The 17,144-nt window shown below is 40.0% G+C and overlaps 1 protein-coding gene across 2 annotated transcripts in view; it reads right to left on the reverse strand.

Moving 5' to 3' along the window:
- The window catches only part of RMDN2 (regulator of microtubule dynamics 2), a 102,852-nt gene that overhangs the window by 25,004 nt on the left and 60,704 nt on the right, over positions 1-17,144 (reverse strand). Inside the window, exons 9-11 of one of the 2 annotated variants that reach the window (XM_082427766.1) lie at positions 13,197-13,250; positions 13,028-13,108; positions 2,614-2,663 (exon numbers count right to left, since the gene is read on the reverse strand). In XM_082427766.1, the coding sequence (XP_082283892.1) occupies positions 2,614-2,663; positions 13,028-13,108; positions 13,197-13,250 (185 nt within the window). Of the gene's footprint in view, positions 1-2,613; positions 2,664-13,027; positions 13,109-13,196; positions 13,293-17,144 lie in introns of both variants that reach the window. The other variant, XM_082427767.1, reaches the window with a different exon arrangement.

Here is a 17,144-nt window from a genome sequence, read left to right on the forward strand (position 1 = left end):
AGAAGGCTGGTCTAGACGATTGTCTCTACGGTCTCATCCACCTGTTTATACAGCTTTTTATAATTCAGAAGTATGCAAAAATTATCAGATGAAAAGCTTTTTGACAACTTTTAGGCACAACAGAGATTTTCATGTTACAATGAAGGATATTCAGTACTTAGAAAGATAACTAACATTGCAAATTACATGGACATGACAATTGTTAAAATTTTAGTGGAACACTGCGTTACTTCTTTAATGTTTTATGAGAAATTTTAACATGCACCTTATTATCTTCTGAAACCAAACACATTCAAGAAGTTCTGGATCGGAACTCCCCCTTCCCAAAGCCGTGCGTGAACTCTCTTGAAAGTTTAGGAGTTTGTGTACTTTGTCTGTGGTGCAGGCTGTACCACTGGCTTGGCCTTGGTGACCCACCAGGAGAAATCGTTTCAGAAACACCCGGCAGCTATTCTGTCTTCTCCCAGGTCAGCAGAATGAGTGGTGAGTGAAGCAACTACGGAAGGAGTTCACAGTGGTTCACTTTGTGTGAAATTCACTGAAGTGAAATAATTTACATATAATGCTGCCATCCGAAAACACTACTCAGCTTTTAAAAGGGGGGGAGGTGGATTTAATGTGGAAACTGTCTTTAGCTGGCTTCATCACACATAGATGCTTTGATTTTATGACTTGATGAAGACTAGCTATGACCAGGCGTGACCCTGGAACGGAGCACAGAACAGGGCTTTGATGTTAATTTGAAGGGGATATGGTATTACCATGGTGAGGAGGGAGATTTCCTCCATTAACCTCCTACTGAAAAATCTGTCCAATGTGTCAGAAATTAACAAGATTTTAAAGATTCAAGTAACTTTTAGAAATGTTACATTCTTATTGGGTCAAGTCCTTATTCAGAAACTGATCACTCAGTCAAGGGGTATCAGCTTGTCCACTGAAGACACATTGACTACAGGGACCAAATGGGAATTCTGTTAAAACAAGATTGATTAGGTCTTGTTATGTTTCAATTGTGATCCCAAGTCCCACCATCACCAAAGAGCTTTCCCGCTGTTTCTCATAATTCTTAGCAGAAGTCTTTGTATCACTCTCTGCTGGAATGAGCTGCTCCTACAAAGCCTACAACGTGGTTGATTCTACATTATTTTCTGCTGCTAGAATCACCTGTCTCGACTTGCACATTCACCTAGCTGTTTAGAGATAGCCAGAGGTAGCCATGGCCTTGTGGATACTGTGTATCAATGAGGGTACCTGTGAAACTCCTGTCCCTTCCAGCTAGTAGTTCCAGTGTTAGACCAATTGTCAGAGTTTGGGCAAGAATCAGTTGGATTGATTTAGGTATCTCGATGGGCCATTATAAAAGACAAGAGGGAGAAACTAGCTCAGTTTGATTAACTGGTATCACTAAGTCAAGGCTTGAAATTGAGTGCGTAAGTGTGTGTGTGTGTCCATGCATTTGGGATAGCAAACAGTAAATTTAAGCTTTGACCTGATTTCCAGGATAAGGCTGGTTAAAGGGTAGTGGGGGATCTATAAATCACTGCTAGGTAAGTTCAATCTAAAAATCTTTTTAGTTTAATTATTAAAAATTGGGAAATATTAGAAATCAAACACAACTCCACAGAAATATGAACAACTACCAGTTTAGTGTATTTCTAATAGATGATTTTCTACGCACATTTTCATACAGTTGAGATCATGTGTGTATACTAATTTGTGTTCTACTTGAACTTAAGATTGTCTGTGCATTTCCCTATGTCATTTTTGAAATTATTTTTAATGTCAAAATAATATTCTATTACAGTTTTATTCAAATATGGTTAACTGCTTTCTTACTGCTGGACACAGCGTTTTGCTGTAAAAAATAATGCTGTTATGAACATTTGTGCATAAGTGTACTTTCTCTCTTTAAGATTATTTCCATAAAATGAAATTACAAGATTAAAGTTTATATATTTTTAAGGTTCTAGGTACATTTTACCAAATGTTTGCGTCAAAATGCCCTCCCAGCAGCAGTGTGTGAGAATGGTCCACCTCATGGCATCATTGCCAGCATTGAACGTTTCTTTAAAGAAAAAAAGAAATCCTTGCTAATTTGATGGTAAACAGTATCTTATTGTAATTTTCTTCACATTTTTAAAATTACTAGTTATATTTCCCCTTTTGTTTTTCCTCTCCTATCAACAACTTGTTCATGTCCTTTGCCTTTTTTTCCATTTTTCATTCACATTAATGAAATTATTCTGTTTTGTAAAGTCACCATTGAAGCAGCGCTAAAACACTCACTTGAGTTCATTTTATTGAATTGACTTAGATATTTTATTTAAAGAAATATTCTGAAGACTATAGTTTAGTAGGAAAAATATAAACCGTACATGTTTAAAGATCATTTTGTAGTGACATTATAGGAAATAGATTCCTCCAAATAACATGATTAGTTTTGTAGTGCTACTAGTGGAATGCATTCTGCAGAAACGTGGTTTTGCCTTGATATCTGAGCACATTACCCTTACATCAAAAAAGAAAAAAGGATAACAAAAAAACACAACTTTGATTAGTTTAAATTTTAGTAGACCACATCTGATTTGTTGAAGAGCAAGTTCTTTTATTTACCTCTTCAAGGAAGTGTTTATTTTTTTCACCTCTTTCTGTGCATCTTTATCCTATAAAGAAAATACAAATACACAAAAAGATTTCACACATTCAACCTCATACTCCAGGTACTTTGAAGTAGACTTTTGTTGAATGAGGGAATACTTTTTTGAAGACCATTACAAAGAAACTGTGCATTTCTTAGGACCAGGCATGATTCAGATCTCTGAAAACGTAAGTGATGTGGAGAGTGATTTCCAGGCTCTTCCTCCAGCTGGTCTGGAGTGGTGGATACAGGAAGGGGAGCCCCTTCTATAGAAGCTGACACACTGGATCCACCAGCATGTTAATGATAACACTGTTTTCTTCTTCAACTATAACATGTGGAAGAGGTCCTGGCCCTAGCAGCAGAATTTGAAGAAATCTGAGATTCCTCTGTAAGATCCAGACAAGATTCCACTGCAAGATCCAAACTACCTACCTTATCAGGTAGTTTATATTTAAGATTAAAAATCATGTAATATGTTTTATAGGACTCCACATGTGTTATTTCCTTAAAACAAGTGTGGAAGTTAGGAAGAGTGGAAACAAATTCAGATGGTAAGGTACTCCTATGCGCTTTTGTGTTTAACAGACACTTACTGAGCACCTAACAGAAAGGATTTAAGGAATGTAACACATTTAAAATAAACAGATGAGGAAAACTGGACAAGGTAGATTTTGGAAGTAGTTGTTGGCCAGATTTTTTTTAAAACTGTAAGTTCTTCAATAGTTTTAATCATAAACATTAACACACTGATTCTACTGTAGTGTCTGATCAACTAGAAGTATACCTTCTATCAAATCAATATTTTTGAAGGTTGTAAGAAAATATGGTTAATGAATCTATGATAGTGATGCATTATTTAAAAGAACTTATAAAAAGCCATAATTCATGTTTATCTTTGTAATCCTAGGGCCAGCTCAGTGCCTGGCACCTAGAAGACTCTAAATAAATGCCTGTTAAACAAGTGGTTAGACACCGGAGCTCAGTAACAATTTCCCAAATCTAGGAACCAATTTCTTATAGACGATGTAGATGTAGATGAGAGACTTATTTCAACTAGATGCCTAAAGAAATGAATATGCTCAAACTACAATAAAAGATTTAAAATTAAGATCATGGCTTAGCAATATTTGCCCTCAGGCACCACACAGAATTCCTTCAACTCCCACCCAATCCAACTGCCAACACACACACACACACACACACACACACACACACACACACACCTCTCCCATTTTACCTCCTTCCCAGGGCTTCCACCTAAGTCTTTAATTAATTTACTTTTTTAATGGATAGAGGACACTGGCAGTGCCTTTTAGCTTTAAAAAAATACCCCGCCAACTAAAACCAGCACCTCCAGTCATGCTTTCCTCCATCACTGCCCAAAATGTACCCCCTTCAGACCATGAATCCTCTTCGGTGCTCACCCCAAAACCACTCTTCTCTAGTCTCTCTTCCCTGACTCAACCTCACACTCCTCCCCTTTTTCCAGACAGAGCTCCCTGGAACCCCTGTTAGAAGACTTGTTTTGAAGTCATTTCTGCATAACCAGCAATGTATTTGCTAAAAGAATATTTCTGAGGGCCTCGGGAAGAGGATGAGGGAGTGGTTAGAGCCAATGGTAGAGGATAATTGCTCTCGACCATTTCTTATAGCTGTTAACAAACTCTTGGTCACTCTCCTTTTCCTTTTATTTTTTATGACTTTGGTGCCTTGGTCTCCACACCGAGTTCTGCCACCACTGTTGGAGACTTCACTGTTCCCATGGCCCGTGTATCCCAGCCTTTTAGAAGGGTGTCTCCTCATCTTCCCCACCACCCCCGTGAGTGCACCCTGGGCTGTGTCAGACCTAAAACTGCTCCACCTCTGAAATAGGCATCCTGTTCTCTGAACACTGCCTATCTTTTGGGGTCATTTATCCAATTACGCTCAATACATCAATTTTTCAACCTTCAATAGGTTCATGGAGCAATTTTTTCCTTCTTGTTCTCTTTCAGCTTTCTCCTGCTTTGACTTATTTTCTACCCACCTTAGGTTCTACACCCGCCTACTCTCACTCAAAGACTAAAACCCTTTCTCCCCTGGGGCACTTACCCTGGTTAACTACAAATCTACAAACCCACAAACCCATCGATTCCTCTATCTAGCCTGTGACAAAAGGACAGGACCTTAATGTGCTTTGGATCCCACTGTCTCCGGCTTCCTGGTGACCTAATTCTATCAGTTATCTACCCCCTCTCTAGTCTTTCTTGAACCCTTCCTTCTTTGCTGGCTCTTTCTCATTACTATTTAAATATGCTCCTAGATTTTCCATCCAAAACAAAACTATTTCTCAATTCAAGCACTGCTTTAACTTCTACCTTACATCTCTCCTCTCTTTCCCATCAAATTATTGGAGCAGTGTCTGCACGTACTGACTGGATTTTCTCACCTCTAGTGCTCTGCACTCTGTTGCCTCCTATACTGTTCCACTGAAACAGTCTGGGTTAAGATCACCAATGACACAGGCATCATTAACTTCATCTGCTCATTACAGTCTTGACTTCCCTAGAGTGTCTGACAGAGTTGACCACTTCCACCGTCCCTTGGATTCTGGAGTCCTGTCATCTTTGGCCACTTCTTTCAATCTCATTTGTAGGTTTCTTTTCCTTCCATTACACTGGAGTTTCTCAGGGTTGATCCTTTACCCTCTGCTTTTCACACACTACATAACCTCTCAGGATGATCTCTGCCATACTTGTGGTTTCAGACATTTATATGCCAAATATTCAATCACTTAATGGATCTGAAAATCTCACAAACACAAACTCCAAATGTCCAAAACTGAACTCTCCTTGTCTACCAAATCTGGCTCTCCAATACTCCCTGTGTCCGTAAAGGGTACTGCCACCTGCCCTGGTCAGGTTCCCATGCCAGAAACCGAGATGTCATTCTTGAGTCCTCCATCTCCGATATCCAAGTCCTGTAGACAATACTACCTACAAATCTGTTGAATCAGTCCTCATCTCTTCACTCCTCGCTGCCATCATCTTGGTCCAGGTCATCACCTCATGTTTGTGTCATTGCAGAAGTTACCTAAATGGTATTCCAACTTCCAATTTTGCTCCCCTCCCATCCAAGTCAACCTCCACATGGTAGCTATTGTGTCCTTCTAAAAATCTCATTGTGTTACTTGCTGCTTAAGACCCTCTAATGGTTTTCTCTTGCTTTTAAGAAAAAGGTATACAAGGCTCTCATCTCTTCTCTCTCTCAAGAGCTCAACATTTCAGCAATACTGTACCCTTGATACAGTGCTTTTTCACATATTTCTCAACTCCAAGCCTTTCTATTTATCTTTCTATTTCCATTTAATAAAATATGGTGTGTATACCACCCGCATCAGTATCACCTGGGATATTTGAATCACTTATAAACTGTGCTTATTTGTCCATGTTTCCATTCACCCTTGCCATGTGGGTACATATTTAAACACAAATAGAATAATTAGAACACATGTTTTGTATTCTACGTTTTTTCCGTTACATTAAAAGGTATTTTCTGATTAAACAAAGTCCTTGTAAATACGTTTAGAGCTGCGTACAAAATTGAAACTGATCAGCTGATCAACAGCGATGCAGTAAAGGAAAATGCCTCAATTACCATAATGTTTCATGATTTTTTTAAAGACAAATACTCATGTATTAGATTTTTCATCAACAACTCTTATTAATCTACTGAGGGGTTATCACATTGTTTATTACATCTCACCAAAATCTGCATTCAACTTTTCTAAGAATGCATCACAGTTCTACATCTTTACATGGCATTATTTTCAGTAATATGTCATTTGGCAGAAGTCTAATTATATGTTGAATTGTGTACTAAAGGGTTCTTCTTGATAGTTTTTTTTCCCCCCGAGTACGAATTTTCTTATATAAAATCCAGATGCAGGCATTTCTACATTGACTTGAGGCCTAAGGAACTCCCAAGTGTGAGAACTTTAAGGCTGACTAAGGTGAGATCATTTCATTCATGACACTGAGAGTGTCTGATACAGTAAAAGTCCTCACATGCCCTGGAGTGCTGCTCTATGAGTAATGGGTTTCCCATGTTTATTTCATTGAATTGCTTCTCCAGCATGAATTGTCTGGTATTTCCCAAATGGCTTCCTCCTCCTGGTAAAGACTTGCTGCGTCCCTTCCTGTTTGACTCTGAGTTTTCTGTGCAGACCAAGGCTTGAGAGATGGCTGAAGGCTGCAGCGTTTCTCCCCTGCGTGAACTCTCTGGTGTCTATAAAGGTTAGAGCTGGGACTGAAGTTTCCTCCAAATTCATTACGTCTCTAGGGTTCCTCTCCAGTGTATGCTGTTTCATGGCTAAGGTTAGAGCATCAGCTAAAGGCTTTACCACATAGATGATATTCTTATGACTTCTCTGCAGTGTGATTCACTTGTGTCATTTGAAGGATGAATTATTACTGGAGGCATTTCCGTAATGATCACAAAGGGTTTGTCTCTGGTGTGAACAAAAGGTAGCTCTCTGGCTGAAGTGTTTCCCACATTTGTTACATTTACGGGGTTCCTCTCCAGTGTGAGTTAACACTTGGTGAGTCAATGTGGAGCTGTGAGTGAATATTTCCCCATTCTCATTATATTCAGAGAACTCCTCTCCAGTGAGAAATCTCTGCTACTGAGGAGACGAGAGGCTGTTAAAGGTTTGTCCACATCCATTCATCTATTCATTCTTCTACATATGAATTTTATGCTCATTCATTCAGTGATAACCTCTAGTTAAAGTCTTTGCCACACTGGTTACTTTCACAGGGTGTGTGACTCTCCTGCAGGTACAGAAGTTTTCTCCTTTGCAGCATGTCCACTGTATAGTTATCTGAGTAATTTTGAGGCCTTCATTATGTTTCAAGCACTTGATGTTTGACCATACTTATGCAAACGTCCTCTTATAAGAACCCAGACTATGGTTGTGAGCTCAGCTTACTCCTTTCTTCCCCAAATTCAAACTATCCAAACCTTTCTGCTGAGACAGCACACTTTCATCTCAAACTGAAGTCATGAGATTGTTCTGCATTCCTCACTTACCCCACTCGCGGATCAGTTCTAATGTAGAGAAACAGACCTCACCCTCACGAACTTATTGTGACGTTAGATGGCTCCTTCCAGCAGATATTCTGCAGGGAAGTTATGTCCTAGTTTTTAAGACTTTCCAGCCTAGACCCTGGCCTTGGGGAAATCTTCTCCCTCCCCCACCTCAGCTCTTCCCCTTGAACCAACTGGGAAGTCACATCTGATTTTCAGAGCTCATACCCAAGGGAGACCCAGTGACTGATGTTTTCTAGCATCATGTCTCTGTATGGCTTCCCCTGAGATGGGTCCAGCAGGCCCATTCTTTCTGAGTAAAGTCCACAGCCATGTCCTCAAAGGTCATCATTTCCTGTGGTTGCAATGCCAAGAGCCCAGCTACCACCTGCCTTCCTCTGTTTTCTTACCCAGGGACAGTCTGAGCCTTAAGCCGGCAGAGCAGAACTCAACGGACAGAAACCTGAGTGAGTCACATTGATAGTGAGGTTGCTGTCATCACACTTTGCAGCTCAGAGCTTCTTTCTCTCTAGAAAAAGGACAGGAATCCATATTTTTAACAAGCCCCCCCATACCCAAGAAGGTCTTAAAGATTTAAACCATTGGGTTTAAATTCTAATTTCATTAGAATCTCAGGTTACCTATCAAAACCTCAGGAAGGCCTTTCTTAGCCCCCGGTCCAGGTTGCAGTTCCAGTTTTATTTTCTCATAAATGTCTGTGCTTTTATTTCCATTACACTCCTCACACTTTACTGCTATTACTTGTTCAGTGCCTGCCTTCTCCACTAGACTACAGAACTCATGGTGGCAAGGACAGGATCTGTTTTTTTTCTCACTGTATCCCAAGCCTCTGGCAGAGCATCACCATATTTACAAGATAAATGAATAAAGGTAATTTTTTTCACTCACTCAAACACACATTCAAAAACATAGATTTATTTGATCTGAAAGAGTCAGAAAATATTATGTTTTGATTAAATACATCAATGCTCTCTGCTAGAGAGATAAATAAGAGAGAGACTCATTTATATTAAATCATTATGCTCTGAGCATTTGGGTAATGATTTATCAAACATCAACTTTACTAGACTGCATACTGCTAAAAATAACTGATGCCAAACTGATGCTACATAATCAGTTATTTTAAGAAAATTAATTACAAGGAAGGCTAAGAAATTTCTTTAAGGTATTTTTAAGATCAACTTAAAGAATACAGCTAAGGCCATTATATACTGAGAAAGCTTAAGAAATAATATATTTCGAATGCAGATGAATAGAAGGTAGGAGACAAAAGAGTAGAAATAGGAGGGTGTAAACAGAGTAACATTGCCTGCCTATAATTCACGAAATGTCTGTTCAGACAGTGGGAAAGTCCACTCTGTCCACTCTGAAATGGCTTTATTAATTTTTTTTAATGTATAGGAAGAATTAATTCTCCGGGCATGGATAGCACAGATGAGTTAATGCATAAGATATACATTTAAACCAGAAAGAAACAGGCAAATATGAATTTCTAACAAATGAGACCCTGGACAACATTGCTGGATTTTGGGAAGTGATCCAGCCACCCCTCTGAGTTGTGGCATCCCTAGAACAGGAAGACAGGTGAAGAGTTGTGGACTAACTATACTTTCTAAACTTACCTGAAAAACCAATGTCTTAATTAAGATAAGCAAATATGAGGTCTTAACTAAGATAGAACATTTAAAGTAGAATTAGGATTTTAGGGAATTCCCTGGTGGTCTAGTGGTCAGGACCTGGCATTCTCACTGCTGGGGCCCTGGGTTCGATCCCTGGTTGGGGAACTAAGAACCCACAAGCTGCGTGGTGCAGCCAAAAAAAAAAAAAAAAAAAAAAATTAGGATTTTATTATTAAGAGTGGTTACTGCTCTGAGTCAATAACTTGCACTCTTCCTCCAGGCAAACAATTTTCAGGCTGCCAGGGTTGTCGTTATTTCACTCAGTGATCATTCTCACATTGCCTTAGACACAGGAATCCCTTTTATTTTAAAAGAAGGAATGTTTCTCAGGAGCTGACATTACCTATCTAGGGTCAAGAAAAGTCCACATGAATAATAAAATACTGTAATTTCAGATTCTGGAACTGCAAAGTGGCTTATGTGCATGAATCTGGGCTCTAGAGGCCCAAGGGCTGACATTCCCGACATTAAGTGCAGTATGATGAGCTCCAAGCTCCTTGATAAGGACAGAAGTCACGTTCACAAATGACTGCGATGCCAGGAAGAGGGTACGAGTGCCACAGCAAGAAGCACAAATGTTATGCAAATTCACAGGAGGGAGAGAAAACCGATGGCTGGGCTGCCTTCGCTGTGATGAGTGCCAATGCTAGATATTTTGGAAATAAATAAGTGGGTCAGCAAAATCACTAATGGGATATACTTCAACCTGGAAAACCTTTACAGAGAGAGTGGGTACTATAGATAACTTGCCTCATTCTATTTTCTAACTGAAAAAGAAATTGAGATATTCCTGACAGTACATTAACCACTTGAAAAAAAACTGCTAGGAATACAAATCACTGGAAAAAATAAGTAATGCGGGAAATACCTGCTAAAGCTGTTTTGCTTATTACATAAATAGTTCCACACTGCTCAGCTTTCTTAGTTACATTTATCACCAGTTCTATTTATTATTACTATTAGCACTATTATTGAGTCTTCCTACCAGTACTTACTGAGTCCTTGTTATGTGCCAGGCAATACATTTGGCACTAGGAAGAGAGTGGTGAATGAAACACACTTGGTTGCTACTTTCATGGACCAACCACACAAATAACTATATAATCACAACTGTGCAAAATGACATGAAGGAAAAGTATGAGGTACTTTCTTGCCTGGGGGTGTCAAGGAAATCTTTCCTGAAGAAACGACATTTATGCTGAGGCTTGAAGGATGAGTAGGAATAAAGCTGGTGAAGGGAATGGAGGGTTTGTAGGGGAATGTTTCCAAAAGAGGGAACACTGTGCCCCAAGGGCGCAAGGCAGGAAAGAACACAGCGTAGAGGAGGGGAGACAGGGGAACATATGAAGCTTTAGAGATTGGTAGCAGCTAGATCAGAGCCCTGAAGGGCATGCTAAGAATTTTGAACTTCATCCTAAAAGCTAAGGGTTTTCAAGCAGGGAAGTGACATGTGAAGTTTATGTTTAATCTGTGGCTTTGGCTGATAATGGGAGCCAAGAATGACTGGGCAGGGGGCAAGAAGCTGTGAGACCCGCTGGGAGGCTCTCATGATCGTAGCTCAGGTGAAAGAGGGTGGTGCCCTGCTTGGAGTGGTGGGTGGAGAGAGAGAGAGAGAGAGAGCATTTGGATGACTCAAGGCAAGTATTAGAAGAACTCCGAGAACTTGGTGACTGGGTAGACATCTGGGTTTGGAGGCTGAGGGATAAGGATGTGTCAAGGATCATTCCCAGCTTTTCTAATTGGGTGGGTGGAGGTGCTATTTACTAAGAGGGGCAGATGAAGGCAGAGCAGGTGCAAAGGCCTGATGACTAGTTGAGTATGAGATGTCTAGGAGTCATCCAAGCAGAGATGTCAAGCAGGACGTTGGATAATCAGGTCCAGACTCAGAGGAGAGGTCTAGAGACGCAAATTTGAGGACCTCTGGCAGGTACGTAGTATTTGAAGCCATGGAGGATAGGTTTGGCAGGTAGGGAGGAGGAAAGGGGAGAGAAGACTTAGGGACCAAGGATCAAACCCTGAAGCTGGTCAATATTAGCCCTCCTGTGAGAGCGCTGAATGTCATGCATAAACATTTGCATATCAAACCAGGTACCTCACTATCATATTGTACTTTAATCTCATATTCTAATAAGAATGCATAGACACTCAGCTTAAAATGACTGCATGTAACCCAAAGTGGCATCGTTCAGGAGAGATGTAAAAGACAGTAGGGTCCCAACCACTAACATGGAGCAAGCAACGAGATGGACAAAATCTGTTTCCTGCTGAAAAAGTTACACAAACTGTCTTTTAGATAAAGAGTGCTGTTTTATATTTCCTATTCACCAATGGAGGCAACTAGGGATTAGAGTTAGAAGGATAATGAACCCCGTAGGAAATCCCAAACATAGAAGCAGGCCGAGCCCTTGCGCAGGTGGCTGCTGATGAGCCCTGTATAGAGACACAGGCATCCCTGAACCGGGAAGGTCCTGGGCAGGTCTTGTTTCACTTCCCCTTTGCAGACTTATTTCCCATGACTGCCCTGAATACTCCTTCCACTCCAGGCAAACAAACCTTTGCTTTTCCACCTCTGTACTTTTGTTCACGACCCGTGACGTGCTTCGCCCACACCTCCACGTTATATACGTCTTTCCAGGTCCACCTCTGATGCTATCTGATCTCTTCCAGGTGAAAATAATTTCCCCCTTTTCAATATGTCCATAACCAATTATTTGTACCTCTCTGAGCACTTCATGCTTTCTACCCTGAGCTCCCTTTATTTGGATATATACCTTATGTTCCCTTCTAGGCTACAAGCTCCTAGAGGGCAGTGGGCATGTCTCACGTGTTTATGTTCCAGATCGCAACAAACGCTGAAGCCTGTATTGCTCCAACAGAGAAGAGGAGGAGTACTTATTTCTGAGGCATTTCTATTCAGTTGCGATTCACAGGCTGATAATGTTTATGTGCTATGAGAAGGGAGCAGGAAAACATTTATTTATTTCCTTTTGTTCCCGCAATTCCAGTATACAGGAACACAGGCTGAATTGCTAATGCTGTGAAACTCCTAAAACTTAGAGCACATCCAGAATTCCGAATTAGCAGGAAAAAGGCAAGAAGCAATGCGACAGCTTCTTTTTCATTAATGGTGTTCAAAGACCAAGAAAATGTTAGTACATATTTTTAGTCCTCTTCACGGCCTTGGACAGCCACAGCCTGCTGTGCGCTGGGGACTGACAGTGGCAACTGCCCAGAGCCTCCTCCTGCTGTAAGGCGGCAGCCTGTCTAGCTTGTTTGCTGCCTACCCCAGTTTAATCACCAGCTCCCCAGAATTATGCTGTCCTTCATCCTTCCTCGGGGGGGGGGGGGGTTCATCCCACTCCCTGCTGTGTAACGCCTAACATGCATCACAATGTTTTAACTGCTAGCCCACGATTTGTGTGCTCCTTAAAGATACAAGGGGTCTCCGGGGGAAGGGTTACCTACAGCAATTTTTAAAACGTCATAGTACATGTTAAATCCAAGTCAAAATGTTTTAGGACAGCAAAAAACTCCAGATGTAGCTAAGCCAGTTGTTCATATTTGAGGCCGGAATCGTACTAATAAAATAAGAGTGCTCCTTGTCACCGTGTGGACTTACCTCTTTGGTAACACAAGGAAGCAACACTGCCATATTACAGAACTTCACAGCAGTATCTGTTTGTTCAAGATCAATATAACACTAGAAATGAAAAAATAATCAATATGAAGCGTAATCACATTTTTGTGTAATGAAGTCAAAGTGATCTTAAAACTGTGGTCTTCATTACCTTGGCCAAGAACATGTAATTGGACTTAGAAAACCCAGGGTGTAGTTCTTCGACCTGATTTTCAGAGAAAACAGAAAAGAGAATAACAGGGAAATACTAAAACAATAAGTAAAGACGATATATTTCAATAAATCAGACATTAACCAAATTGCCCTAAGAATTTAGGATGGTTGTGTCACATCTGAATCATTTTATTAGCTCAAGTATCCTTTGGGTGGAAATATAGCTTTTGAGCTTATCCATTAAAATAGAATTATTATTGTGGTCATAAAGCTTACAAAGCAACGAGGTACTTTAAGATTTTGGGATTCCTTTGTATAACCATCTTCCTCACTTCCCCTTCTCTATCTTTTGCTTTTTTTCTTTCAGGGACAAAACAACTGGTGATACACTCTCCCCAGGACAAGTCCCTACAATCTCTTTGGGAAGCAAGAGTAGAGCGTGACTGGTATCCCATGGCAAGCATCTTCCACTACATTAATATTTGATTTCTTATGATTTCAACACACTCCATATGAGCTGAATAATAACTGAGGTCCATCACATCAAGTTCTTTTAAAGAAAACGCAGATGCTTAAAATAACTAGTCGAAGTAGCAGACCTCCTTGCAGATTTTAATAAGTGGGTATTATAAAGGTACTTTACCCCTCATCTACTAGTGTCTTACATACCAGTTCCTTTTCTCTATCTCTGGTAAATAAGAATTCCGCCAGGTATGTGGTGTTGCTACTAGAGAGCTCTTCTTAGAACCTTAGTCAATCTTTGCGTTGGAGCCAGGTTTTGCTGTTGTAAAGGTCTGTGCAAGGAAGCTCCCAACCCGACCCGGCCCCCAACACAGAAGGACACAGAACCCAGAAGAAGGATACTTTAAAAAATTTATAAAAATATGCTTGTTTTACAACACACTAATAATCCAGACATTTCCAAAATTAAAAAGTAAAAGTTTCTCTGTTAGAATTTTATTCTCAATTACGATCTCAGCCCTCAGGGGTAACCACTACCAACAGTTTGACAAATGCATCCTACAGACCTTTTACCAAGCAGAGGAATCCGCCCCCTCCAAAGGGAACGGATGTTTGAAAACAAACTTTTTAATGGGACCATTTCCTACATATTGGTTCAAAACTTTTTCCCCACAACATACCACAGATACATTTTTGTGTTCACATACAAGATCTCCCTCATTGTTTCTAAGAGCTGCATTTCATACTACACATATACCATAATTAAATTAAGCATTCTCCCTTAGACATTTAGACTTATTTTTCACTATTACTAATAATGATCAGCGAACATACTTGCTCCTATATGCTTGTGTGCATGTGATTACATGTGTAGGAGAGATTCCCAGAAGTTGAATTGCTGAGTCAAAGGATACATACATTTTAAGGATGGATACTAATGGAGGGGAGAGCAAGACCTAGGGTGCTGAGGAGCGTTCCAACACCTTACAGGAGCACATCCCTTGTACAGGCCATTTACTCTCTACAGAACCCCAAAGAGAAGGGTCCTGGGAGGAAGAGGAGGACAAAATCTCTTGGGTTGGGAAGCCAGACTGAGTGTACCTCTTTCAGACCTAGCAGATGAACAGCGTGTGGATCTGGTCTAGAGCCTGCTAGTGAAACAGCAAGGCTGCGGACAGACTGCAGGAAGTCCAGTCCTGGCCAGAGTCCTGAAAGTCCTATAGAGCCATCCATGGTGCTGATGGGTTCTGGTTCTCCCACTTCCTTTCTTCTTGTCCTGTTATTTCCACTGTAACTCTTTGAGTTTACTAAGTGCATTTCTTGAGCCACGCTAATACAATTTTTGCATACTTACAAAATAAATAAGTCACAGGTATGAAATGTATGGTGTGGGGAATATAGTTAATAATTATGTAATATCTTTGTGACAGATGGTAACTAGACTTAACGTGGCGATCATTTTGAAATGTATAGAAATATCGAATCACTATGTTGTGCACCAGGAACTAACATAGTGCAGCAAGTCAATTATACTTCAAAAACAAACAAACTCATAGAAAAAGAGATCAGATTTGTGGTTACCAGAGGTGGGGGTGAGGGTGTTGGGAGGGGAGAGGAATTGGATGAAGGCAGCCAAAAGGTGTAACTTCCAGTTATAAGATAGCTAGTACTAGGGATATAATGTACAACAGGATCAATATAATTAACACTGCTTATGTTATATATGAAAGCTAAGACAGTAAATCTTGAGTTCTCATCACAAGGAAAATATTTTTTTTCTATTTCTTTAATTTTGTGTCTACATGAGATGATTGATGTTCACTAAACTTACTGTGATAATCATTTCGTGATGTATGTAAGTCACATCATTACGCTGTGCGCCTTAAACTTATATAGTGCTGCATGCCAATTATACTTCAATATAAGTGGAAGAAAAAAAAAGGACCTAGAGTAAACTTTATTCGACTGTACCTTCTATGTCCAGTAGTTGCCCCAGTTCTGAACAAATCCTATCTAAATAACTTGCCCCAACATATGCACATAGCAGCTTCTTATTTCTTTAATGTTGGCATTTTAATTTTGCATATACACCTTAACACTTATGTCTAATTAACCAGAATGATCATAAATCAGAACATCTCTTTTTGTATTCATGGTTAAAAAAAAAAAAAAGAAGTCCAAAGGAACATAGGCAGGCTAGTAACAACACCTAAGTCCTAAAACGGAGCAGATCCTGACCTTTGCCAAAGGTCTCAGCTGAATAACAAGGAAGGTAGTGTTACTCAACAGAATGTTCTGATTAAGGGGCAGTTTCTAGCTATGCTCTTATAACACTATCATAACACCTGGCAGAGAATACTGTACCTGTTTACTTCGTCTTGGTTGTCCAAGTTCCCTGGAGGCAGGAGCTGTGTTGGTCATTTCTGTGTTCCCTTCATTTGGACTAGGTATGTGCTTAATAAACATTGCTGAATAAATTAGCTTTGTTTTTAAAACATCTCATAACCTCGTGCAGCAGCCCTCTGTCATATCAAGGCACAGAAGACAGCTCTGCAGCTGGTGGAACCACTAAGGAAGATTCAGGGATCATGTGACTGCAAACAGTGAGTGACATCAGGGTGGCCAACATTGCCACACCTGTCATTTACTACACACACCAATCCAGTGGGTCTTAACCATGCCATGGGCTGCACATGAAGGACCTTGAGAACTTTAAAAACGCTGATCAAGCTTTAAAAACACTTACCATATGACCCCACAATTCCACTCCTAGGTATTTATCCAAGAAAATTTAAAACATGTCTACACAAAAGCTTGCAAATGAATGTTCATAGAAGTTTTATTCATAATAGCCCCAAGCTGGGAACAACTAAAACATCCACCAGTAGGTAAATGCATAAGCAAATGGTGGTATATCCATATGATAGAATATTACTATGCAAACAAAAAGAACTACAGATCCACTCAATAAAATGACTGCATCTCAAAACATTATGCTGAGCAAAAGAAGCCAGACACACACAAAGTACAAACTCTAAGATTCCATTAATATGAAATTTTAGAATAGGCAAAACTAAGTTATAGCGACAGAAAGCAGATCAGTGGTTGCCTGGGGCACAAGGCAGGGGTAACTGACAGCAAAGGGGCAAAGATAGCTCTTCAGGGTGATGGAAATGTTCTGTATCTTGAAATGGAGATGGTTATGTGAGTATACAAATTTGTCAAATTTCAGTGAACTGCACACATAAAATGGGTATATTTGATTGTATATAAACTATACCTGAATATATTCAGAGATTCTGAAATAATTAGTCTGGGTTGTGGCCTGGGCTGGCATCTTTTAAAGCTCTCCAGATGATTCTAAGGTATAGACAAGGTTCAAAACCACTGACCGAGGGAATCATGCCATAATTTTGGATGAGGTGGGAAGCATGCTATAGTTTGAAAAAAGTCCAGCAGGGAATTCACAGATGACTCCTGGTCT

The sequence above is a fragment of the Balaenoptera physalus genome, assembly GCF_965194825.1.
Source record: "Balaenoptera physalus genome assembly, chromosome: 15".
Lineage (NCBI taxonomy): Eukaryota > Metazoa > Chordata > Mammalia > Artiodactyla > Balaenopteridae > Balaenoptera > Balaenoptera physalus.